We start from the raw sequence: 26919 nt of genomic DNA on the forward strand, positions 1-26919 counted from the left end.
AGCTTAAAACAAAAGGCAAGGGATCCTGACACGCGCGTGTCAGGATCCCTTATAATACTTATAGCGACAAAACTCAGCTATAAGTATTTAAAGGTATAAATATTCGCGGTTGTCGTGCGACCTTTGAGCATAAATATTAATTTCTTTTGTAGCAGGTGCAACAAACATTTTGTTAAGGCAGAATTTTCCCGTGCGTGCCAGAAGAGGAGGCCAAATTATGAAATATCGCTTCTGTGACTACTGCCAGTTGAGCGACGTCTACGGAAGACTGTATCAAAACAAAACGTATCAAAACAAAACAAAACAAGACTGTATCAAAACAAAACATAGGCAGCCGTGTTGTGTAATTTTTTTCAAAAGCTTGCAGACCAAGACACTGCACACGGACATTGAGGAGAAAACGTATCTTTAACTGTAGATAAAGTACGCAGCAGTTAGGCTTCCTCATGCAGGCATCGCTTGAACAAAAACCGAAACCGTGTTTTGACTAGGTTTTTTTCAGCTGTCAAAGTCAAAGCCAGACGTAGCCAATTTTTAAACATGGCCGCTTTTGGCAACTTTGTCGTGTGCCGTCTGACGACTGCGCGCATATTACCCGTGTGATTGCTGTCGTTCGTTCGTTAAATGCCATAGTGTAGGCATCTTTGATTTAAACGGGGTTAAAGATTACGCGCAAACTTTACTTATCATATCATTCTTCACCACGATGGAAGTGCGCGAGAATCACGGTAAACGCCGTGAAGAAAAACTGTCCGAGGAGAGCCTCATGCTGCTCGACAAATCGGTAAAATCTTGACGCGCTTTACTTTTTGACCTTGAGTTTCAGCGCTGTTAGGACAGGAGTATAATGTCGGCCATCGAAAGCGGCACGTGTTCGATGTTTATGAATGCTGATGCCGTATGAAAAAGACAAATCTGAAAGAAACGTATGAAGACATACCGCATTTCGTACGTCACTTTCGATTCGTACGCGTGCGTACATTCGGACAAGACAGATCTCGTGAGTGAGGCGATGGCTGTGGTCTACGGAACTAAGTCGTGGCCAATGTGTGAAACCTGATAAATGCACTGCGGTGGTCGCACCAGCTTGTTCGGGCGACACTGCTCGCTTTGTCCACGTGCTTAGCCGCACCTTTGAGCCGCCGCGGTGGTTCAGTGGTTACGGTATTCAGCTGTTGACCCGAAACACGCGGGTTCGATCCCGGCCGCGCCGGTCGTATTTCGATGGAGGTGAAATGCTAGAGGCCCATGTACTGAGTGATGTCAGTGCACGTTGAAGAACTCCAGGTGTTTTTCACCCTTCCCAAATCGACTCATGGTTCCGAGTAGCTTTGGGACGTTAAACCCCATAAAACCAATCCATTTTTGCGCGAAAAAGGCGACGTCTGCCCATATGATCGTTTTCAGAAACATTTCTCTTGAGATTATTGTGTAGTCATTCACGGTTTGGTGACCCTCAGCTGGCAAAAAGGTAACAGAAAACGATGTAGAACGCGCACACAGTCTCTTAGACATGTAGTTCTCAGGAACTGTAGCAGAAACCATATAGCTTTCTTTGCCGTTGATCAACGAGGCCACGGTCCCAGCATCTTCACCTCAGAGAATAGTTGCGAGTCCAGCTGGTTTAAAACAGTTGGCAGTGTCAGGTGATGGACGCTAAAGTGAATGTCTCCTCACAGCTGTTTTTGACGTACAAGTTGCACATGGTGCCACTGCCATGCCTTGCAGCTGGCACAAGTTTTCAAATTTTCTGTTCCCTGCTTCAACAGCACACCTCTTAACAGCTCATCTACAGAAGCTGGTGCAGAAACATGGTGGGAAATGCCACCATCACTAAAAGATGAGACCATAATATACTTCAGCATTCTCAGTTCAGCAATGCCTGGCATTCATGGCGGCCACCTGCCACGTTTTCATCCTTCACTTGTAGTGCTTGAAGTGAGTCTGAACGTGTTCCAGGCAACCATCAAGCCCACCTGGCTACTTTAGGAGATATACTAATGAAGAGGCTGTTGCTGGCTGATTTTGAACTTATTTAAACATCACGTGTGCAACTGGCACAGTAGTCAACCAGCCACTCGTTTTAGTTTTGCTTGTTAACAAAAGTGGGCATCTTTATCCCCAAGGAGGAGTAGGTTTTAAACAAAAATTACGAGGAACTTTAGCAGCTGAAGTGGTGAAAGGCAAAAGCCTGAGTGTTGCATTCTGCTACGCGATGGTTCACTTCACATTCTGTTGGTGCATTAATTAACTGCCAATTAATGACGCTTAATCTTTGCCTTTAGGAGTGGAATGCGGCAGCGTGTTGTAGCGCTGCCAGGGAGTCCACGGAAAGGGCTTTTTGATGAAAGGAAATGGTGCTGGAGGAAGTGGAGTGAAAGAAGAAAGAGAAAGAGGGGCAGTAATGAACAAAATGAAAATTCTGTTTGAGGAAAGGAAATTACGCAGTAACTGTCTCACATATTTTTTGTGGACACCAGTCAAAATCGACCAATCTGAATGCCGACAAATTTGCTGACACATCTTGGTCACCACAGTATGAGCCATTAAAGGCTTTCGCCTTAAAAGTGTAATCACTCTTTTAACACAAAAGCGTTAAGAGTCCCGTGTCGCAGAAAATCTGCCGTCGGCATCGTTGGCCATGAGTGAAAAATCCACGGAAAAATCCCTAGAGAAGAAACCTAGGTGGGCCACCTAGGTCACATGACCTCGTGACATCATCACAGCCTGCCCACCAGATTGTGAGCAAATTGCCTACCGTGGCAGGTGGCAGTTAAATTAACAGTTGGTGGTGAGAGGTTGCTCGGGAAGAGCAACCTGGGCCTCACAAGCCCCACAGGTGGCAGCAGCTGCCATCGGAGGGCAGTGGCGCATCACTTAACCGCCGCACCACTGCGTCAGGAGTGGTGTGAGGACTCCCAGGGATCTATGAATGTAGAGTAAAGAGTGGTCTATTCCGAATATATAGACATTAACCGTTTACGCTATCACTTCATACCATTAAGGCAGAGCTTAAGTGGCCCCTCCCTTTTTATAGCATCTACCTGAGTGCATGGCTTCAAAGCATACATACATACACAGCTTTCCCAATGGAAGGAAGTATTTTGCAAGAAGCTGTGTAGCTCTTTTCTTCATAGCTGTGTATCTGCACTCAGGCAAGTACTAATGGGTAATATTTCTTTGCTGAAATTGGGGCTCATTGTTTTTATGCTCGTTGTTGTTACCATGTGCAGACAGCTCTCACTCAGTGACTGCTTTTTGTTTGATGGGACCTCCATACCGGCATTCTTTTCATTGAATTAAGTAGCTAAACATGTGAGCCAAGAACCAAGGCATGTTCTTGAAACCATCAGAGTGGGTGTTCGGACTGGATGACTTTAATGTGAAGGCTTGATTCAGAATAAGATTATGTGACTTCAACAGATGGTGCTCAACATTAAAGAGGAAGATGAACAGCATATATTCAATAAAAACGTATACAAAATCTGAAACAATTGAAAAATATGTCATCTGGAGGCTACAGCGGAAGTGTGATTAGGGTGTTTTTTCACCTACAGAGGCATAAGATACCTTGGAAAGCAGGCTGTGGTCGGTTTCATTACTGGACTGCTGAATTCTAGTCAAGCTTTTTCTTCGCTGGAAGCCGCAGTTGTGTGTTTGGTTCTCATTCATCTGCAGGCCTTGGTGGATCGAATTCGGAAACTGGAGATACACGTGCAGCAGTTGCAGAATCTACTGCAGGCCAAGGACAAGCAGAAGACCGTGCGACCAGTCAAGCCGTTTGACTTCACACGGTTAGTCGGAATTATCCTGATAGCGCAGTTGTCTCTCATGCCTCAGGACTGCTATCTTGTGCTAGACGATGCAGCATGACAGCAATGCGACAAAAAAATGTGTGTTCATACCTTGTGCTGCGTAATAAAACACAAGAAAGCCCGTATGATTCAAGCGCGCTTTACCACAGTGTCTGTGGAAATTCGTGGTGTGTACAGAGAAATGGTGGCACACGTACACGGCATCATGATGATTTGAATATGCAAACAAAAATATAATTGCCAAAATGCCAAAAGCAAAATGGCTTAGCCCAGCAATACAATCAATAAGGGTGTTCAGTAAGGATGTCCTTCTCTACTAGGATATCACATCTCATAACCTGAATGATACTTCACATGAGAATACATGGCTGATGTAAAATGCACGTTACACCAGCATCAGGTTCATGGGTGCCTTAAGAGAGAGAGGAAGAAAAACAGAAGAACGGAAAAAGCAGGAAGCTTAACTAGGCAACGCCCAATATTCTAATGGGTGCCTTAGAATGTGCACACACACCCATATCCTCTGAAGCTTAACTTGAGGAAAACGAAATGCCTCAGCTTTCCTATAGGACTAGCTGTGTCAGTACTTTCTCTGGTATGCATGGTGTTGTTGCATCACTGTATAGTGTTGTTGCATCACTGCATAGCGTTGTTGCATCATCAGTGCCTTCACGCATTGGCGAAGACAAAAACGCCAATTGTAGTTTCAAACATACCATGGTGCCATGGTAATTTTCAAAGAAAACTAAAGCAAGACAAAATATAGGAGTAAAAGCATAAAACTTAGCACGGTAATTTATTCTACACTTAGACTGTCCTACTGTGTGTAATATGGAACCCCCGTAGAGGGGCAAGTATCCTTGCAAATATATGCCTGCTACTCTGGTGTCCAGGTGAGGTCAGACCTGTACTGGTGAAATGGGCACCCACTGAACCTCACGTATTGCAGTGTTAACTGCACAGGATAAGCACATGTACAAAGCAGGGGTAGGTCCGTCTTTGGACAAATGTACAGTGAGGGACAAAAGTCTCCGGACCACGTGTTCCTCTAACGAAGCCGATAGCTCTGCTATCAGTCGGCGGCTGGAGACCACACTTGTGGAGGTAAAGGTTAAATTTTTGTTCTTTCATCTCCACAAGTGCGGTCTCCAGCCGCTGTGTAGTAGTAGAGCTATAAGCTTCGTTTGAGGAACACGTGGTCCGGAGACTTTTGTCCCCGACTGTACCAGGTACTAATACAGATGTACAGATCCACTGAATGAGTGAACGCACGAAAGTCTGGATGTAACCATAAATTGCATTTCACGCATTAAAGACCGGGTACATCTTGGCGTCTACTTGCCCAGAGACGAGTTCTGAGTGAACTGAGATGTTTCCATGTTGGTTCAGCCTGCTCTGTCTACAGCCGTGCCTTGTAGTGACGGCAATACCTACCCTGACGGTGTAGTTAGTTTACCGGTCTTGCACCTGTTGTGTCGCGCGTAGGTTCAAGCGGAGGCACGTGGTGCTGCGCCTGTTCTACCTGGGCTGGGACTACGATGGCTACGTGCTGCAGGAGGATACGGGCCGCACAGTGGAGGCAGCGCTCTTCGAGGCCCTGGAGCGCACCCGGCTGCTGGAGGACCGCACCCAGGCTCACTACCACCGGTGCGGGCGCACCGACAAGGGCGTCTCTGCATTTTCACAGGTCTGTCACATTCTTGTTTCTTGTCTTTTCATTCTTTATTTTATTCATACATTATGCGCCATAATTGCGAGCGCTTTTGTATGTTATAACGTGGTGCTTGTCCGCTTTAGTCAGTTATCGTTGGAAAGTGTTCTTTCCACCCTGCTGCAGCTATTTAGCAGAGCTTGTAGCCAGCCAGGTTGCCCTGAGCAGCTTTTTTACCGATTTTCCTTCGTAACTTTGTGTAACCATATTTGTGACGATAAATCAAATCAAAATCTTTCCTTTGCATTCATAGCATGACTTGGTGGGTCACGTTGTCTTGCAATCATATTAGCTTGCAGTTATGTGGTGTGTAGTGATTTATGACTGGATTGGGGCAGGAAACTTCTTGGAATGTAACGAAAATCTGGAAGTTAAATTGAGGACCACGCAGTGACCTATGGGAAGGAAAGTGATAGCAGTAATGTTAGGAGACAGGAAGAGAGCTGTGTGAGTTAGGGAACAAATAAGAGTTAATGATGTCAGCAAGAGGAAATGGATGCGGACAGGGCATGTAATGCAAAGAGATAACAGACGGTCTCTTAAGGTAATGGAGTGGCTCCCAGGAGAAGGCATATGTAGCGGGGGTGGCAGGGAGTCCAGTGAGCGGATGAGGTGATGAAGTTTGTGTAGATAAGGAGGCAACAGCTGATGCAGGTCAGGGTCAAATTAGAGGGAAATGGGAGAACCTTTATCCTGTTGTGGGTGTAGTCAGGCTGATTCTGACGATGGTGATAACTGAAGCAAATATAAATCTAGAATAGTGTACTTGTTTTTCACAACATGTAGTGGTAGCGCAGTTCATTTGCAGTTGGGGCTTTGTGGGACTTGTTGTTTAACTATTATTTTTTTCGTTTACTCATTGATTTTCTTTTCAAACATAGTTACTAGAAATCTTCACTGCATATAAGTTGCACAGACGAAAAATTACAAAATTCTAAGGGCACTTAAGTCTGCTTACATGGAGGAATGGGAAAGCATGTGTTTTAAGGAAAAGAAAGGTCTTTGAAGAAGTGAAAGGGGTTTGGAGAGAGGAAAGGGCGCTGTAGCTCTTATATCTTTACATCTCAGTGGACACCTCAACCGCGCTTTAAAGCATGCAACTGAAGGTCACACCGCAAAACAGTGCGCTTACACGGACGAAGAAAGAAGACACGCACACACACAGCACTGAACTAACAACTGCATGGTTTATTGCATTGCTCGCAATAAATACCTGAATGGAATACAAAAAACAAAAAAAAAAAACAAAGGAAGGCGTGGAAGATATCCTTCTGTCGCATCATGTCGTCAATGGTTATTCAATATATTTAATCTCTTTTCTTGTCAGTGCTATCGATGGAGTGCTAACGCATGACGCGCCTTTCCTGTCTATGATGAATGCTTCATATAGTTCACGTTTGTGTTGATGATTATACCGCCTCAAAATCTGGCTTCGTCCAAGGTTAGGTGTGCAATGACAGGCAGATACGTGTTTTGCCAGCGTGCTGCCGTATCCCGTGCGGATGTTAATGGCGTGCTCTCATAGACGGTCGTTTATGCAGCGTCCACTTTGGCCCACATAAGATGCGCCGCATGACAGCGGTATCTCGTAGATTACCTCCGTGTCACAGGTGGTGAACATTTTTTCATGTTTCTTACTGCACCGCGCTGGTTTTCAGGCATCTTCATTCACCATTCTGCAAAGCATATTGAGCTTTCTGGGTGCGGTTAGATCATGTACGGTGTGATCATGTATGATGTGAACATTTACGGTGTGATCATGTACCAACTGGCCCGGCAACTATCCTTAATGCAACTGAAGGTGCATATGTCATCGGTCCAAATTTCTGTGGCAAGCTACCCTCCAACTTAACTAATCAAGCTTAACTAAGCAATGCGGGGAATGGCCATCATAACTGCTAGAGCACTAAAAAAAGAGACATGCACGGGAAAATATGATATATACAGTCGAACCCGGATATATCGAATTCGAAGGGGATTGGAAAATAGTTCGATATAGCGAAAATTCGATATACAGATATAGGCTAAAACTGCACTCCCGATCATAACAAATTGTGGCTTACCGTTTGGAACAGCCGCGAATCACATAGTATGGGCGCGCAATGTGAAAGCGCTTTATTTCGCGGAAAAAAAAATCACTAATTTTGGGCTGCTTTTTTCCCCTGGGAAACGATCAAAACACTGGCCTCGATCTTCTCGAGACTGTCCAGGTGCGAGAGCACAGTGCCTTCCATTTCGCCGCAACAGCGCCGAATCAGGCTAACGCTGACGCCAGTTCAGTGGCTGCGCACGGACGCGTTTCTTCGACAACACAGTTGCCCTCGTCGTCGCTGGAGTCGGCGTCTTGAACTTCGCTGTCAGCGTTAAAGTCCTCAACAGTCACTTCGGACGGAACGGCGCCGAGAAAATTGGACAAGTCGCGAAACGCGTCGTCCAAGCACTCATCGTCACCTAAATCTTCCGGACATTCATCTCCGGCCACTTCAAGGCCTGCCTTGCCAAAACAGTTGGCTACTGGGGCCTGCTTCACATCGCGCGTTGAAACACAGGCACACACACAAAAAAAAAACACGCGAGGCGCAGATGGAGCGATAAGAGCGAAGCCTATGCGAGCGGCAGTCAACCCGGCTGCGAAGGAACGACAGAGGGAAAAGAAAGAGCACGGAGAAAGATCGGCGCTCTGGGCTTCGTTTTTTTTTTTTTGAGCTCTCTCTTTTCCCCAGACCCACGATGTGCCCACAAGCGACCGTTTTCTCTCTCTCTCTCTGTCCCCAAGAAGCGTGGCTTAAAACCATCGCCGCACGTCTCCATGCCGCGCTCTCTCTTCGCTGAGCTCCAATGACCTTGACGGAGCACACGCCGGCGGTACAGGAGGAGAGGAGGAGCGGGAAAGCTCGCGCCAGTGGGGCGCAAAAACGGGGAACAAAAAAAAAAAAAAGGGCCCTCGCCTGCTGACTGCGGAAATGTTCTCCGCTGAGGCGGCTGAGGACCGGACAGGAATGTCTTTGGGGAAAGCGCACCTTCCAGGGGCGCGGCGCGGCGTTCGATATATCCAATGTCCGGCGAAAATGGAATTCGATATACAACGCAACTGCCCTATACTTTTACATAGTATTTTCAAGGGGGTAATCTTTGTGTTCGATATAGCCAATAATTCGAAATATGCGGGTTCGATATATCCGGGTTCGACTGTATCTGCATGAAACGCTCGCTTTTCTGCACCAAAAGGCACGTTTGGCTGCTCCAGAAGCTGCTAAAAGTGACTTCAGCCAATCACATCATTGCTCCTTCTGTTGCGCTGATAATAGTGTTAAATGTACCGCATATTGAAATAGACGCGGTGAAGATTAAACGAGAGGTTAATTGTCTGTTATTCTGTCGTACCTGAAATGTCAAGTTTCTAATGCAGTCGACTCTATGATTGGAACTCAGAGGGAATAGAAAATTCGTTTAATTTATGTATAGTTTTGAATTGAGGCCAGCATACTTATTGCATCCAATGTCCATTGAACCAAAGCATTGGTTAGTTCACGTAAATCAGAAGCTTGAGTTAAGGTGGGGTGAGACTTTGATAATGAGTTTCAAAAGTTGGCTGTACAGTAGCTGTAATAGAAGCTATGGCTATAAAATTCGCAAGGAGTCTTAAAGATAGATGCAACTTGCATTAAGGCTGAAAACTAGTTTTAAATTTTGTTCAGTATTTTTTTCTTTGTTTTTACACTAATGTGCCTTTTGCTTAAAATCTACTATCCTCAAAAAGTTGCAATTTTGTATGAAAGTAGCAACGAACGCTTTACACAAAAAATAGATTTGCTATGTTTTCTATATTTGTCGATGGAATAAAACTGCCAAATCTGAATAGTTTTTTTTTAGTCAGAAAAATACAAATGCACCTACGTTGCTGATTCTAGTTCCAGTTGCTTAATCCATTAATTAACTGTGAAAATTTGTTTGTTTATGCCTTATATTTTCGGAGAAAAAGGTACACAAACCTCCAAAAATGTTGTTTTGAAACTAACGCCAATACAGTCCATGAAAACCGTCTTATACATCAAAACTTCCCTTGACAGAAGAGCCACAGGAGAAGCTCTAGTGGCCAAAAAATGTACTACGAACAAGGCCAAAATTTCAAATTGAAAGCAAAACCTCAGTTTCTGATCAAAAACTTCAGAGCACTGAATTTTTGCAAGTATCAAAAACGAATTGACCACGTCGAGGTGCACCCACCTTTCTGGTTGACGTGATGAAGTAAAAGGATGAGAAATAATTTTTGCAGTCGCAAACACCCGAGTGTAATATATTTTCTGAAAGAAGAAGTTCTCTATCAGGTGATCACAAAATCTCAAAATTGAACTTTTTTTGACACAACAAAGTCTCACCCCACCTTAATTAGGTGAGTTGGAATTCAGGAGAGGTCATCATGGTTTTGCTGCCAAGTGATCAGCTTGTAATGCGTTTCCAAAGTTGACAGACAAGTGTCAATAATTTCATCCTCCAGTGCTCTTGACACCTTCCATGCGTTTTTTCATGGCACTCTATGTTTTGAAGAGCAAGGTTCTGGGCTAGTTGGTAATGCATTTGAAGGAAGAAACAGCGCTACGAAACACGGACACACGAAGAAAAGACACACACACGAGCGCTGACTCACAACTGAAAGTTTATTCTGGTGGAAAGACCCTTAAATAGAAAAATGGGGGGGTGCGTAACAGGGCTGCTCAGCGATAACCGGTAATCAGTGTGGTCGCGTCACAGGATGACACAAAAACACAACAGGGAACAAAAGAAAGTTATAAGCGATAAAAGGCGGTGTAAAGGGCCGCGTAACAGTGGTCAGGTAGGTAACAATAACAAAAACTATGAAAAAGTAGCCAAAAGAGCGGGGAAAGGTAAAACCTATGAAGGAAACAGATGAAAATTACACAGGTGAAACCATAAATGGTTTCACCTGTGTAATTTTCATCTGTTTCCTTTATAACTTATAACTTTCTTTTGTTCCCTGTTGTGTTTTTGTGTCATCCTGTGACGCGACCACACTGATTACTGGTTATCGCTGAGCAGCCCTGTTACGCACCCCCTCATGTTTTCTATTTAAGGGTCTTTCCACCAGAATAAACTTTCAGTTGTGAGCCAGCGCTCGTGTGTGTGTCTTTTCTACGTGTGTCCGTGTTTCGTCGCGCTGTTTCTTCCTTCTATGTTTTGACACACAGTAGTTGGTAAAGCTGTGAGTGTAATCCGCTGCAAGCAAGGAGTGACCCAGCAGTGGAGAGCTGATTGCTTGCCCATGCACAGGTGATCTCGCTTGACCTGCGGACCAACCTGTCTGAGGGCACCGGTGTCTTTGCCCAGGAGGGCTACCAGCCAGACCCAAGCACAGGTACGGCCATGCTTGGCTTTGGCAAAGTGGTTGTTTGGGCATGTTGGTGAGACATGATATAACGTTGAAGCACACAACCAGATGAAGACGGTGAAAGAGACGAGAGACAAACGAGCACTAACTTTCAACAGTTTATTGTTTCGAATAAGGGTTGAACATCTTCCGGCAAAATCTTGTTCCACAAGCAAAATGCAATTGAACGGGCTTTGCACTGCGCATGTGTGATGACCGGTCACAATTAGCCTTTATATGTTGCTTTGCAGTTCACAGTAAACTGTTGAAAGTTAGCGCTCATTTGTCTCTCGTCTCTTTCACCGTCTTCGTCTGGTGTCTGGTTGTGCGCTTCAACTTTATATCTTTGGCTTTGGGATTGGCTTGGCTGTGAACGCTTGTTTCAGGCTACTTGTCAATTTGCTGTGTGCAGCAGAGGTATACCTGTGTCACGTGGGAGAGCGAGAAGAGGCTTGAAAGGCCAGTGTGAGAGCGAACCTTTAGAGCACGCTGGACTTGTACTATCGGGGACAGAAGTCACTGACTCACCCGCCAAGTTCTGAACTGTGCCGAACTGCACGCAGGCACGATGATGCACTCCTGTTGTTGAGACCAGAGCACTGCTATGCCGGTTTTGACATGCTGCGCCGGTTTCGAAACTGGGAGAGCATCGTCAGGTGGCGCCTGCACGTGCACAGTTTGAAACTTGGTGGGTGGGTCAGTGACTTCTGTCCCCGATAGTACATTGTAACTTGAAAGACAGAACAGAGAAAAAAAAAATATACGCTTGTGGTGTTAGCTTGTAGTTAAGCGTTTGCCGTCATCAGCTGTGAAATCCATCGCCTGTGCGAGGGTGGCTCCCTCTGGGTGTGTAGGCGACAGGTGGCAGCGGTGCGGCGCCATCTGTTGGAGCGCAGCTGAAGCGGTTGCTAGGCAACGGTGACTCAAGGTTGTTTGGCAGCCGCACCGCCACGAGCATACGCGATGAGCCGAGCTGGGCTCCAGTAGTGTTATGCTTTCGCAACAAAACAATAAAAGAAGGTGCACACAAGTCTGGTGCTCTTCCCTGGCTGAATTAATACCAGTGGTGTGCCTATGTTCTAAATTTGTCTGTGGTGTCTTTTGCACTGCGACATACATGTTGCAGAATGCTGGCACACCCAGAAGCCTGCCGTCATCGGCATACTGGAAAGTGTGAGAATGGTAACCCTGTTTCTTTGAAGCTTGAAGAAAAATTGCCAATGCTGTCTGAACAGGTGCATTCTGTAAAAATTCAGGAGGGCACTTTGTTGACCTAAAGTGCAGTGAAGCGAAAGCCTTAAGCTCAGTGTTGCTGCTTGTGTCACTGATGTGTGGTTAAGATGTTGATTAAGTCCACAATTGTTTGTGAATCTTATACGCTGGAGACACTGGAGGGCATTTGGGAGACATCCGTCTGATTCGACGCCTTTCTGCAAACACTCTCCAGCATCCTAGACAGGGAGAACTACATACGCGTTGGCAGGAAGTAGCGTAGCCATTAGCATGCTCAGCTGCGGAACGGAAGGATGGTGGCTCGAATCCCATTGTGCACGAAGATTTTTTTTCTCGTCTGAGTAGAAAAAGCGTGACACCTCTGCTGAGAACCTTCTGTCGACAACGATGAGGCATTAAAGGCTGTCACCTTAAAACATGCTTGTGCTCTGCATAGAACGTTGGGGTCAGTGTGACAGCTTACTCTCTTGTGGGCATGGCTAAATTCATATATTATGTTGGGTATGGTTGCTGAGCATTCAGATCTCTCCTTCACCTTTAGAGTGTGGTAAGTCGTTTAAACAATGGCCAGTAAATGTTCAAGCCATTTGCTTGGCCCTTGACTGCTGTCAGTGCGACGTTTAGGTGGCATTATGCGACAGGGATTGTTGTTAATTGCATGCCAGTTGCTAAAAGATGCACGTGGTTGCTAGTAAAGCGTGCTGCTTGAGCATGTTGCTCAGCTGTTACTGTTCCCTGCAGCGTCCCGGACTCAGGAGTTGGACTATGTGAAGATTCTCAATGGAGTCTTGCCACCTGAGATCCGTGTGTTGGCCTGGGCACCCGTTGACCAAGACTTCAGCGCACGGTGGGTGCCACAACTCCACTGACTGCTTGGAAGAGCTCAAAAGGCAGGTCAGGTTCCCCTCCTGGCTGAGTGATACGCGATTTTTGCAGTTTGGCTGTACTGTGCGCTACATTAATTTATAATTATGCACTGCACTAGGCCATCTAACATTTCTCACGTCCATGCCCCAGCATGAAGAAGATGATGAAGAGGACCCTTAACTCTCCGTCCCCTGCCCTATAACGAGGCCATCTTGCCCCATCCTTTTCCTGTAATAATATGATTTAAGGCGAAAGCCTTTAATGGCTCATATTCACGGCCATGACTCTGTCCGTCCGTCCATTACATCTGAAATCAAAGTCATAACTAGTCATTATTAGTCACAAGTCATTACTAGCTAGTCATTAACCAGTCATCAACTAATTAGCCATGACTAGTTAGACATTAAGCAATCATTACTAGTTAGTCATTAAAAAGTCATGACTAGTTAGTCATCAAACAGTCATGACTGGTTAGTCATCAACTAAGTAGTCATTAACCAGTCATCAACTAATTAGTCATGACTAGCTAGTCATTAAGTAATCATGACTAAAGTTGCGTGTAAAGGCTTCCGCCTCGCGCACTTTAGATCGTCGAAGTGCCCCCTGAATTTTTTCATTCATCTGTGCCGTTGGGTGTTCGGGAAAGATTCTTTCACAGTATCGTTTGCAGGGCATTCCACAGTCTCCGAGACATTTCTCTGATTTAACAAAGGTGGCATTCAGGACACCTTCAGTGCACATTTCCAGAGGCACCACTTTGCATCGCGGAGACCAATGACTGTGCACTTGCAGGTTTGACTGCCGGCAGCGTACTTACCGGTATTTCTTCCCACAAGGCAACCTGGACATTCCGGTGAGCATTTCCTGGTTTCTTTTCAGTCTTTCTGACGGTGCACTGTGCTGGGCTAATGCTGCAGTGGTCCGGGTCTCCTCCAGCAATATTCGTGCTGTCAAGGGCAACTGCTTGGCTGCATGCTATTGGTAATGTTTAGTTCAGGGATAGAAATCTCTTGTATTAAGGTGAAGGGCTTTAATGGCTCATACTGTCGTCCGTTGACAAAGCGTGTCACACGCATTTAACCTGGGAACTAAAAAAGAAAACCAATGGTTGCTTCAAATAGAGGAGGAAAAAAATGAACCTAGAAGCCAAGTTTGACGGCTGTAGATTAATTAGTTAATTAATTATAGGCAGAAATGTCGAAATTGCTTCGAAATAGCGCGGACATCAATATAGCCACAGGAACTGTGTGACGTCACAGCCACAGGAAGTCGTCACCGCATAGTGGAAATTGTCACCGAATGGTCGGAAAAACGTCAGATTTGTGTCAGATGAGATGGAAAAATGTGTAATGAAGCGTAATTAACACTTAAGTTTCCCGAAAGATGCATAATTAGGGTATTGAAATAGCCACGGGTATGGTGTGACGTCACATCCAGCGGAAGCGTTCACTGCATTGTGTCCTCGGCTTTCGCCTCTCAACACTTTAGTTGCAAAAGTGCCCACGCAATTTTTTTTGTTGGCAGCACATGCTCATTTTTTTTTTTCATGTAAGTTGCGCACGGAGTGTATAATGCCTGCAGTACTTGCGCAATCTCTCAAAGTGCGCTTGTGCAGGCTTGCAACCAGTTATTAATTTAACTGTCACCTGACACGGTGGGCAGTTTGTTAAGAATCCGGCAGGCAGGTCGTGATGACGACGTTACATATGGGTTGCCATTGAGCAGGACTCTCATCGCTGTCGCGTTAAAACATGCTTCCCGTGTACAGCACGCTCACCTAGTGACCCCATATTTCTGGCTACTGAAGCGTGGCCACCCTGTATAGTGATTGCGACTAGACTAGACTGGCCCCCAGTCCCTAGAGACTGGGGGCCAGATCACTGCTTAATCATTTATGGCTTAGCTCACCGAGATTCTACATGTAATATGGTCCAAGGTGTCATGTACCATGCGAAGCCCCGGGTTTTCAATATTTCGGGTACTAAAATTCACCTCGTAACATTGCGTTTGTTGGCCGTCGACACTGGACTGTAATGTGCTGCAGGCACGTGAAGCTCCGAAAAAAAGTAGAGAAAAAAAGGGATGTTCCTCTTTCATTAAAACTAGAGCTTTTATAAGCTGCAAAAGCAAAAAAAATGAAATGCAGATAATGCCGCCACTGGTTGTCTTCGCAAGCAGAGTGCATTGACCTCTCTGAGGCCACACCAACACACCATCAGCTTCCAGCCAGCAGTCACAGAGTCCGTACTAACCTCGATGTCATCATTGTCACGAGTATGAATTGAGTTGAGGGAAAACAAAAAAGGTTTCCATTTCCAGATCCAAATTTCAGCACTAAATTGCATCTTTTGGTACAGAACGAAGTTCACTAGAATTACAAGAAAGCCAAGCAATCAAACTTTACTGATTTATTTATTTATTTATTTAAAATAACTTTACAGGGTCCAGAAGGGCATTGAGTAAGGGGGGCAAAAACAGCAGATTAAGCACAATAGGAATAACTAGTTAAATACAGCGTGCAATTCAAGGCAAAAAGTAAAAACAATTATAAATATACTGGGCAAAACGTAACTAAAAAACATACATCACCACAAGCAACAAATGTGCCCAGTACACATCTAAAGAAAAAGCAGTAGCCATAATAAAAATACGAATGGTTGAAATTGTGCAAGAAACCAAAACTTAATACATTACCAACGAGAAGAAAAGAGAACTTGCAAGACAGAACAACCTGTAACAAGACACAATGTCATTAAAGAAAATGTTTGTGCAGCTGGTCCTGAAATCATTGGTGGTTGCAGTTAGACGCGATACAGTTGGGAAGATGTTGATGTAGATGGAGGTGTAGTTGCCCGCAACGTCCTTTTAAATGTCTCTGGGCAAAATTTATTTAGTGAAGGGCGTGATGGTCGCATGACCCCCTTGCTTGCAGAGGATGCGAGAGGCTGCTGCGCTGTTGGTCGGGGAGCACGACTTCCGCAACCTCTGCAAGATGGACGTGGCCAACGGCGTCACAAACTACATGCGGTGCATCCTCCGGACTGACATCTTCCGCTGGCCACGACCGCCTGCCTCATCAACTGGAGGAGAAAGCTCAACCGTGCAAAGCACAAGGTTAGCGGAAGAGTGCTTGCAGCGAGCATTTAGACAGGGGCACAAAGTGTAATTGGGTTCTTTGTTGCGACATAACTTTGTCAGACTTGGCCGTGAATGGCATTCTTCACATACCGTATATTGTCGCATATAAGTCGACTTTTTTTTTCAAAAGTTGCCTTTTGAAATTGGGGGGTCTACCTATACGCAGAGTCTACAGGTCGAACCATGGGTAGTATAGGTGGCAAGATGCATTGAGCTCTCTGTGTAAAAAAAAAAAAAAGAGTCGTTAATTTGTTTGCAAATCGGTTCTGCTACAAAAATTCAAAATGCGCGCCATTTACCCTGAGAAGCAGAGTAGTAGACTGTGCAGGAGAAAACTTCTGGTATTCTCTGGAGCATACATCGTGCTGGAATCCGTACTACATTTCAAGACAAGGCTAGTATGTCAATTGGCGGCAGAAAGTTAGGTGGGCGGATGAGATCAAGAAGTTTGCGGGGATACGGTGGCCGCAGCTGGCAAAGGACAGGGTTACTAATTGGAGAGACATGGGAGAGGCCTTTGCCCTGCAGTGGGCGCAATCAGGCTGATGATGATGATTGTGGTGTCCAGCAGAATGCGCATGGTGTTAACAGTTGCTTGTACAGCCTCATCCACCCTTCCAGATACCCCTACTCCTATCCCTGGTGCGGCGGTAAGCCCATGCTATTCCACATTTTCTGTAGTTGCGTGAGAAAACCGTCCCAGCTGAGAACATCATAGCCATCATACGAGCAGTGGGAGGCAGCTCCGGCCAGCAGTGGTCTGAGGGACCAACATCAGACCATCCGACGGGGCCAGACATCAGCGCAAGCTGCCATAGTCCTGAACTAAGAAGTCCGCCCACCTGGCTTGTCCAACATTTTAAAAACCAACAAAGTTTTTTTCTCTGTCTCTCTCTGGCTGTTTGGTTTGCTGCTAGTCAGCTGATCACATGCTAGTATGAAAGGCAGGTTGGGACGGTGTTTTATCGGCTCTGGTCTCCATTTGCCGCTGACTGCTGGTCTTATGGTTGCATCGTTACACGTTTTTTGCTTTAGCTGCATGTGCCGCGATTCCATCCCGCGAATGGTGGGGAGTGAGAGAGAGAGAATAAACATTTATTGCATAAAAGGAGACTGGGGTGCATTGTGGGTGAGCTCCTCAGTCCAGCACTCCATTAGATTCTGGTGACGTTTTAGCAATGGCAACTAGCGCCTACTGGTCTTCCAGGGTGCCGCTGGCCAGTGTCGTCTCCCACTGCTCCAGGGGGGGGGGGGTGTACACATCAACTCGTATTTGTAGTCGACTTTTTTTTTTAGTCAGCAAGGCTACAAGTTGGGGGGGTCAACTTGTTGTTATACGTGGCAACATGCTGTATTTCGTCTCACAAAAGTTGCTGGAAATGCACACACTTATAAAAATGACCAGTGTTGTTGAACTGCTTTTGGGTCCTGGTCAACATTGTATCAGCTGCTGGAAAGGGTTTCTGCTCCCAAATGCTGCACCCAGTAGTAATGCTTCTATTCTGGCTCCATGCCTCGATTATTAGAATGATAACTGAAAGCTTCATTAAAAGTGAAATAAGAATCATGTTTAGGACATTTTGAATACATGTAATTAGAATGCGCTCTGCAACATGGCACATGTTGCAGAGCCACAGGCAACATAATCCTTGAGCTTATAATTTCTTTGATTAGCTTCTTAGCTGTATTGCAAGAAATGCTTTAGCGAATGACTACTTATGCGGAGGAATTCTGTGTGGCAATCCTGAACGCATTCGAAGCTTCACAGCAGAATGACGTAGTATCCGACCATTGTGAATGCTGTGGCCCATGGGCATGGTCGTTGACATATTCTAGCTTAAACCCAGATTCTTTCTGGTGCTAAGTGAAGGATTGTGTGCATGTTTGTCTATTTAGTTGTGCATTTGTCAGGTGCCCTGAAATAGACAAACTCTAAACAGGGCGTAAGGTGTAGAACAGGCAACACAGATGGGAGTGTACACCACGGAACGGCATGTAGGTGAAACCGACCCAACTAGGTGACAGCGAGGAGTAGCTGACTGTGGAGTAACATGCCAACAGCACTTTTATTCTACTTCTGAATTCTATTTGAAAATTCACAGCTGGGCTTTGTCTTCCCTGGGGGGTCCACCATGATGTCATCGTTGTCGACAGAAGGTTGTCAGCAGAGGTGTGACGCTTTTCGGTTGGTCGGAATGGCTAAGATGTCAAATTGTGCAGATTCGCAGTAATGAGGTCACCCACCGATGCCTGACACCCCCTTCTGGAGCAGACGACAACTAATAAAAAATAGTTGTTGTCCGCTCCGACAGGGGGCGCCAGGTGTCCGTGGGTGACCACATTACATACCTCATTACTGCGAACAGAGCCATGGGTACAACCGAACCCTATCGAAGCAGAAGGAGAGTCGTGCTAAAGAAGCAGTCAAAGTCGGCAGTCAAAGTGTGCAGTTGTAATGTGTAGTCAAAGTGGATAGTTCAAATAAAGCACTAGTTCAGTGCAAACAGTCTTGCAGTCAGTGCCAAACAGTGCGCCAGAAAAGGCCTTGCAGCATGTTAGAGAGCCAAACTGCCCCTGAATTTTTGTGCAGTGAGAATGGTTCGCGTGCCACCAGCATCTCCGGAGATGGCTGCGAAGACGGCTATCGGCTTTTCTGTCTGGAGATAGTGGGCCAGGCGTTCCTGTGGCACCAAGTGCGTTGCATTGTGGCCGTCTTGTTGCTGGTGGGACAGCGGCTGGAGGAACCCCAGGTGGGCTAACAGTGCTGCTGTTTGTCGACTGTCTTTGTGTTGTGGCAGTGAAAGTCCGTTTGGGGAGAGCCCCAAAATGAAACCTTGAAGCCAAGGCATTCTTATGGTTTCATTGTCACGCACTGTCAGTGTCAGATGAAATGCAGTCAAAACAAATCCAGTGTGATTTACGGAGGACGAATACTAGGCGCATTTGAATTTCAGTTCGATTGCAAGAAGACGGTTGCATAGAAATGGTAATGGACACGGCCTGTATTTCACATACTACAGCAGATGCTGTTTTTTTGTTTTTGTTGTCGCGTTTTGCTTGGAACTGGCCTTACATGCCCCTGCCTTCTTCTACATGCCAGTGCCTAAAGCTAATCTTGATTTGATTTCCGCCTCCCCTTCTTCCCCCCCCCCCCCCCCCCCCCCCCCATTAGAAAGGAAAAGATGCTTTAAAAGCGGAGTAGTCAAATTTAAAAAACTCAGCATGCAAAAGACTTGAAAACAAAATGCATGGATTCGTACAAGGTATTTGTAGCAAGGCGGTATGCTAACTTGTAATGAAAGTGGATGAAACCTGTTTGCGTGTGCATACGCATAATGTAATGCCGGACGTTTTTGTGGTCACATGGTTGTTGCTTGTGTCAGGATGGCCATGTGACACTATGCCAAAGCTTTCTTCTTGTATATTCTTTTGTATTTTGCAAAATAAGGTATGAATAAAAAATTAATGAATGAAACTATGTGCTCCTATACTAACAACGATGTACTGAGTGGTCTGTTATGCTTTTGGGTGCTCTGAATAGTATTTTCATAAGCACTTGTCATACCACAAAAAAAAAATAATAAAACAGAAGGGCATGCACATGGAGCATGCCAGGACATGTTTAGAATAGGTTATTTAAAACATGAAAAAAGTAGGAATGTGAAGACACAGGATTCTTTGAGTGCTTGCACGGTTCGTTATGTTGCAGCCCTCTGCCTTACTTCATTTGTGTGACAACAGTACCTTAATCACCATGAGCATGTTCTGCCGCATAATCTGCATGTTGAGGGCGTGGTTGGTTTGGTTTGGTTTATTGGGGTTTAACGTCCCAAAGCAACTGAGGCTATGAGGGACGCCGTAGTGAAGGACTCCGGAAATTTCGACCACCTGGGGTTCTTTAACGTGCACTCACATCGCGCAGCACACGGGCCTCTAGAATTTCGCCTTCAAGAAATTCAGCCGCCGCGGCCGGGATCAAACCCGCGTCTTTTGGGTCAGCAGCCGAGCGCCGTAACCACTGAGCCACCGCGGCGGGGCTGTTGAGGGCGTGGGGTTTTAAATTGGGGGGATAAATACGTCCTCCCCGTTTAACCGCGGCTGACACAGTTCAAGACCTCCTGACCCCATCATGTGATCGTGCGCATTACTGAGCGCATGCCGACCACGGCGGGCCTTGCTCTGCGGGAACAAAGGAACAACACTCTGGCTGACGCAAACAAGGCATTTATTGCTACAGCAACAATAACGCCAGCTAGCAACGAAGTACGCTGAGGAATCGAGGACGTCCGACTCACCAGCACGGTTATGAGCGAATGTTCGCCCACGCTAGGGCAGGGGGGAAAACTCCGGGGCTGGACGGGACGGGCTGGTGGGAACAAGCTTCCACCATGAGGTCGCCCTCCGACGAAGAGCGGAGCCGCGCGCGACACGTCCACGCGCTTTCCTGGTACCGAGCAGAAGAGACCCGTCTCTCCCCCGCGCGCGCGGCAAACACACCATTTGTGGCGCTAGTGTCGCTGCGACGCGGGCGCCCTCCCCTGTCTGTTAAAGTAACACAACTAAGGGGAGTGCCTTGCGGGGAAGCTAACCACAGTTGAGGGTGCATTGCGGGAAAGCGAACTGCAGGGGACGAGTGCGTCCCCACAAGGGATATGTTGAAAAACTTTTCAGGCGTTCCTTCTTGCCTATCTATCTCCTCCCACGAAAACTTCTGTTGTCTAAATGAGCCGTAAATGAAAGACGCTTATTCCATCTCCAGCAATAGTACTCTGCATTCAGCATGTTCAGTTCTTTTGAAGGAAAAAAAAAGAGAAGCCTTGGCTATTTATTTGGACAGTGACAGCTTTCCCTTAAAATGTTCTTGCTCTCCTTCCTCCCTTCATTTGCCAAAGAAAAGGAACGGTTTTTAATTAGTCAGTCTTTCTCGAAGTTTGCAATTATGTGCCACTGGAAAAATTTTTGTTTACAGTATAGAGACATAGCACCGTTTTTGATAGTTGATGGCATTTAATGAAATTTATTGCTTTTTCGTTCTTCACAATAGCACTGGATTAACAGCTTTCCATTCAGCGGTGCCTCAGCGGTTAGGGCGCTCAGCTACTGGGCCGAAGGACCTGTGTTTAATCCCAGCCGCATAGGCCGTGTTTCGATGGAGGCAAAACGCAAAATATGCTTTTACGCCATGTGATGTTGCCGCCTGATAAAATAACCGAAATTGTCTAAATTAATTCGAAGCCCTCCACAACGGTGTTCCTCTAGCCCATGTGTTCCTGTGGGACTTTAAGCCCCACAATTTATTTTCTTTTTCTTAAAACAGAAGAATCAATTTGTTAGTGAATGTAGCAGGCATGTTGCATGGATTATACGTATTTCTAGCTTGAAGAAAAAAAAAACCTTTACTGTCTCTGTATGCATCATGCACTGTTGTTCTGCAGGTCGTATCGGAGTTACTGGATGTAGCGAAAAATCCTCGGAAGCCACAGTATACCATGGCGTCAGGTGAGTCCATGTTCACTCCACACATGCTTGTGATATGATGAGTCACTGAGTCCGAGTTTGCACTGCTGCAGTCAGGATTGCACTGTTGTCCTCGTCAAGCGCTATTACCTTTAACAATTTTACTAGATGCGCAGTGCGTCTCTTGACTCATTTATGTTTGCTACCATTACGATATTTCTTCTTGCATAAGTTAGCATTGTTCATTTTTAAGATCTTAAACAACGAAATCACAGTAGATTTCATTAGAGCTACTTCTTTAGTTAATCATAATCAAGCAAGGCTTGCTTCTAATGTGTGTACTTGTGTACAGCTTTTGATCTGAGGTATTGTTTTGCTGTTATGTTCTATAACTTTGATTTTCCGGTCACACAGTTGTTAACTTCAAAACATAGTTATGTTATTTTTGTACTATTAATTGCACTGCATGGCGAGCATTTTTAGAACTGTGTTGGTGCTGTCTTTATATAAAATTTTTCATGAAATTTCTATATAGGAGGTTCCCCTGACAGTTTTTAACTTTGGGACCTTCTCCTGTATTATTATGTAAATAAACAAATAAATGATATAGTGGCTGGTAACTGTGCAGATCCAATTCTGAAAGATGAACACTGCAAAGCTGCTGTGCACATTTGAGGGATTGGCATAAATTGGCCTCCTTTCTTCTAGCACCTATAAGTTCTCTTCACTTAGTTTAGTCTGCTCACCATTTTGTAGAACAGCAAACTGTCGTGAAGTACATGTGTGATGGTGGCGGGTGAAATTAAATTACCTCTCAAAAAACAAGAATGGTATTGTGAGGCTAATGACCCTGACACATATTTTTTTTGTCCCCCTTGAAGTGTATCTCTTTTTTTTTGTCTTCTGAATGCAGTGGATTGCATTCAATGCATTTTGGGTATTGCTAGGGGAATTTTACTGCTCTAAAATAATTTGGATAGAGGGGATTCTTCCTCTGCTCTTTTTTCTGAAAAACACCCTTAGAAAGCAAGTGGGCAAAGAAGGCATTTAGTTGGAAAGAAAGAAAGTGTATTCTTATGCCCCAAGGCATGCACCATGGAACTGTGGTGAGTGTTGCAAACCATGGCATGTATTTTACAGCGACAGCTGTTAAAGGCACTCTTCCCGGTTCTGCGACATTGGCGGCGTAACACGAAGGAGGAACGAGCAGCAATGAAAAGTGGCACTGCTGGATGCATGACGCATTTGTGGTGTCCTCTTTCCGCAGTGGTTTGACAGAGTGCTTGCACCATTTGCCCCCTGGCGCATAGAGGGCTTCACTCAATAGCACATTGAACGGTGCATTCAGCACTGCAAAAGGATGTTGCTGACTCGCGTGTTACTCTGGCGTAATAACTGGTGATCAGTTCTTTCTTTAAGGGGGGATGAGGGTCCTAAAACTGACCTTTTTATTTGTGGCTCGAGTCTCATGAAATTTTGCACACAGATGCGTTTTTCTCTCCTGGTTCCAAGTATGTAGTCATAACTGAGCTGGTGGTCTTAGATCAAAAGTTATCTTCTAGATTGTATTCTAGAGTGTAATTAGGTAATTTGTTACGCAGCTGTAATGAACTTTATCATTACATTTTGTTGCTTTTAATTACATGAATTGACAGCCAACGAATTCCCATACCCGATGACATTCTTGCTTTTTTTGTTTAGGCCACATATAAATGGCAGTTTAGAATTAGCTGAACGAGCTGCAATGTCAAATACTGTGACCTTTTACTCTCGACGTGGTATATCACAATGACGTCCCTTTAGAGGAAAACAAAGAATGTCGCCAGGTATTGGAGCTCTCTGGCTATCAATTCAAGTAAATAAACGCAACAACATGCAATGAGAAAGTTCATTAAAGCTGTGTAAGAAATTACCTAATTACATTCTAGACTTTTCAAGATTTAAGACCACCAGCTCAATTATGACTACATTTTTGGAATCAGAAGAGAAAAACACATGTGTGTGCAAAATTTGATGAGACTCTTGCCATAAGTAAAAAGGTCAGTTTTAAGACCCTCGTCCCCCCTTAAGTAAGGTTTTTGCATTTTGCCACTCCATTCAAGTGGGTCACTTGGACTGTGTACTCATGCCCTGTGCTCACTTGGGAAGCTGTGAATCTGCTGAGTAGTTGCTACAGGTGACAGTGGTCAGTTTGGAAAAGGCAAAGGCTCTGCTTTTAGTTGCCACTCGGGCACTGATGTGCATGTGTTTGAATGTCTGCCTGACTGCGGTGTGTACATGCATGCATGCAGAGCTTCCGTTGGTGCTCTACGACTGCCAGTTTGAGGGCCTGGAGTGGCAGCAGGGCCCAGCTGAGGCAGAGGCTGTCGCCACACACCTGCAGGCACTGTGGACGCAGGCACGAATCAAGTGGGTCTCTCTCTCTCTCTCCTCCATACTGAAGACATGATGCTCATGTTGTCCACACAACCACCCTTTCACACTGGCAATGTTTCCAGGCCCCTTTTATGCTAAACATGATTCCTACATGTCTCAGTGCATTGTTAGTTTAGTGGAGCCTGCCAGTTGTTGTTAGAGCATGGCTGCTAGTTTTGTTTGTTTGTTTGTTTGTTGGGGTTTAAGGGGGACGAGGGTCTTAAAACTAACTTTTTTATTTAGGGCCAGGATCTCATGAAATTTTGCACACAGATGCATTTTTCTCTTCTGATTTCAAATATGCAATCATAATTGAGCTGGTGGTCTTAGATCTTACGAAGTCCAGAATGTAATTAGGTCATTTCTTATGCACCTTAAAAGAACTTTCTCATTGCATTATGTTGCTTTTATTTACATGAATTGATAGCCAGAGAGTTCCCATACCCTATGACATTCTTCGTTTTTCTCTAAAGGCATGTCATCCTGACATACTATGTTGAGAGTAAAAGGTCGCAGTATTTTACACGGCAACTCGTTAAGCTAATTGTAAATTGCTATTTATACGTGGCCTAAACAAAAAATGTAAGAATGTCATCGGGTATGGGAATTCGCTGGCTATCAATTCATGTAATTAAAAGCAACAAAATGCATTGAGAAAGTTCATTAAAGCTGCATAAGAAATTACCTAATTACACTCTAGAATTTAAGATAACTTTTGATCTAAGACCACAAGCTCAGTTATGACTACATTTTTGAAATCAGAAGAGAAAAACGCATCTGTGTGCAAAATTTCATGACATTCTAGCCACAAATAAAAAGGTCCGTTTTAAGACCCTCGTCCCCCCTTAACGTCCCAAAGCAACTCAGGCTATGAGGGACGCCGTAGTGGAGGGCTCCGGAAATTTCGACCACCTGGGGTTCTTCAATGTGCACTGACATCGCACAGCACACAGGCCTCTACAATTTCGCCTCCCTTGAAATTTGACCCGGCCGCAGCGGCTGAATTTCTATGGAGGCGAAATTCTAGAGGCCCGTGTGCTGTGCAATGTCTGTTATGCTCATTTTTAAACTGGGTGCTTTCTTCACCACAAGTCGAGTGCCTTGTCATTGTTTGACACGAAAGGCTAGTTGTTTGTTTGTTCGCCCGATGCAGCTCAATCAGCCTCAGAAAGTCATAAGTACTTGTTACTGTTCCTACAGTGTTTGTCCCTTTTCTGGACAATGAGGGAATGTCATGTGAAAAGTTCCCTGTCATCTTTAAAGAGAGTGCAGCTGAAAGTGATGGCCATTCTAGTTCTCCGATGGCTGTTGCATGCTCTTGTTGCTAAGATCACTGCCGAGTTGTTTTCACTTTGTTAGAGTTCTGCATCAGCCTTCTTTTTGCCTGTAGTCTACTGCACCTGTCTCGTGAGCCACGTGACAGTATAGATCAACACTGTGTTTACAAACATTGTGGGCGCTCGCAGATTCGGGAGCCGCCTGGGTCTGTAAAGTAGGGTTACCATCCATAGGAGTGCATGTCAACAAAAGTTCTCAAAGCTGTTTTCTAATTTCACAGTGCACCTATGATGTTGTCCCTTTGTGAAGAATAACCAAGTGCATCCTAGAACAGATTGTGGTGGTATGAAATGCCATTTCAGAGGCAGGGCATTTTTAAAACACCGCTATAAGTGCGCGCGAGGGTCAGTCCCAGCTGGGGATATGGGGCAAACCATCAAAACACATGTATGCATAACTTTCCTAAGTCTTTTTTTTGTCTCACAAACCATCCATGGAGGCAGCCATTCGTTAACATTTTTGAAGAGTGGATGGGACAAAGTATACTCTGCAACAGTGCATGGTTGTCTTTTGTTCACTTGCCATGGTTTAGAAGAACATTTTGTTGGGCAAGATGGTGCTTGTTGTAAGAAAAGCTACAGTTCTTTTCTTACAACTTGCCATGGTGTTTGAGGATTCCATCTAATGTTGTCTGTGGTGTATAATTTGATCAGCAGTATTTGCAAGGAAACGTAGCGCATGCGACAGCATGTCGGACTACACAAAGCTTGCGCGATTTGTGGAAACACCGTGCGGATAAGAGTGCCTTTTGGGGTTTTGTCCGGCTTCACGACACACATTCATCATAGCATTTTAAAGCGGTAGCTTCGAAATGGCGTTGCATGCTTTGTCAATCTCTTCAAAGTAAACTGTTAATGAATGGCCGGCCACCTCCATGGGTACTTCGAGACCCCCCCCCTCTACCCCGTACTCTAGCCAGGGGCGACTCCGACACTCAAATATGACGTTTTATACTTTCACAACCTATTCTAGGATGCACTTGGTTATGCTTCGTGAAGGGAGGACATAAAGGTCAAGACAGCATGACATTGGGCAAGTCGGAAAGGATTGTCCTTGTTCTTTTCAAGTCCGTGTTTGTGTTGTGCAGTCCCTTGCTTAACATCATAGGTTCACTGTGAAATCAAGAAACTACTCTGAAAACTTTTGTTTAAGTGTATATTCCTATGGGTGCCAACCCTGCTTTTCACCCCCAGTCGTCCCAGACAGTGGCATTGGTGCCACTGCATCTTGCTTACCTCACAGATTGCTGTTGGTCTATGCCAGGCACTGGGTGACAACCACTGTTCGATACTCTTTGGCTTTCCAAGTGACAAGCTTTTCGTTATCTTTCACTTTTCTTTTCCACATTCGTGATTTAAAAAAAAGTGAAATGAACTTAAAATAGCACAGAACATGTGCATTTGAAACAGCACCATTTGAATGCAGCAGCAAAACCTACAGCATAGCCAGTTTTAGCTTTAAGAGAATGTTGCAGTCGTGGAGGAAGGAAAAATTAGGGGAGAGGCTATGACATCACTCTTCGTGAAGCCTCTACGACTGGAAGATGTGATTCCGTTACA

At 45.2% G+C, this 26919-nt stretch overlaps 1 protein-coding gene across 1 annotated transcript in view; it reads left to right on the forward strand.

The window, feature by feature from the left end:
• The first annotated feature begins 548 nt into the window (after nt 1–548).
• LOC149367086 (tRNA pseudouridine(38/39) synthase) overlaps nt 549–26919 on the forward strand; it is a 30042-nt gene continuing 3671 nt past the window's right edge. Inside the window, exons 1-10 of the mRNA XM_089554113.1 lie at nt 549–784; nt 3679–3794; nt 5301–5502; nt 10816–10900; nt 12887–12992; nt 13805–13865; nt 15945–16126; nt 18741–18900; nt 21586–21649; nt 23899–24016. Of these exons, the coding sequence (XP_089410239.1) occupies nt 707–784; nt 3679–3794; nt 5301–5502; nt 10816–10900; nt 12887–12992; nt 13805–13865; nt 15945–16126; nt 18741–18900; nt 21586–21649; nt 23899–24016 (1172 nt within the window). The 5' untranslated portion in view covers nt 549–706. The remainder of the gene's footprint in view (nt 785–3678; nt 3795–5300; nt 5503–10815; nt 10901–12886; nt 12993–13804; nt 13866–15944; nt 16127–18740; nt 18901–21585; nt 21650–23898; nt 24017–26919) is intronic.

Source organism: Amblyomma mixtum, chromosome 1, assembly GCF_055824585.1.
Source record: "Amblyomma mixtum isolate Tamu chromosome 1, ASM5582458v1, whole genome shotgun sequence".
Classification (NCBI taxonomy): Eukaryota; Metazoa; Arthropoda; class Arachnida; order Ixodida; family Ixodidae; genus Amblyomma; species Amblyomma mixtum.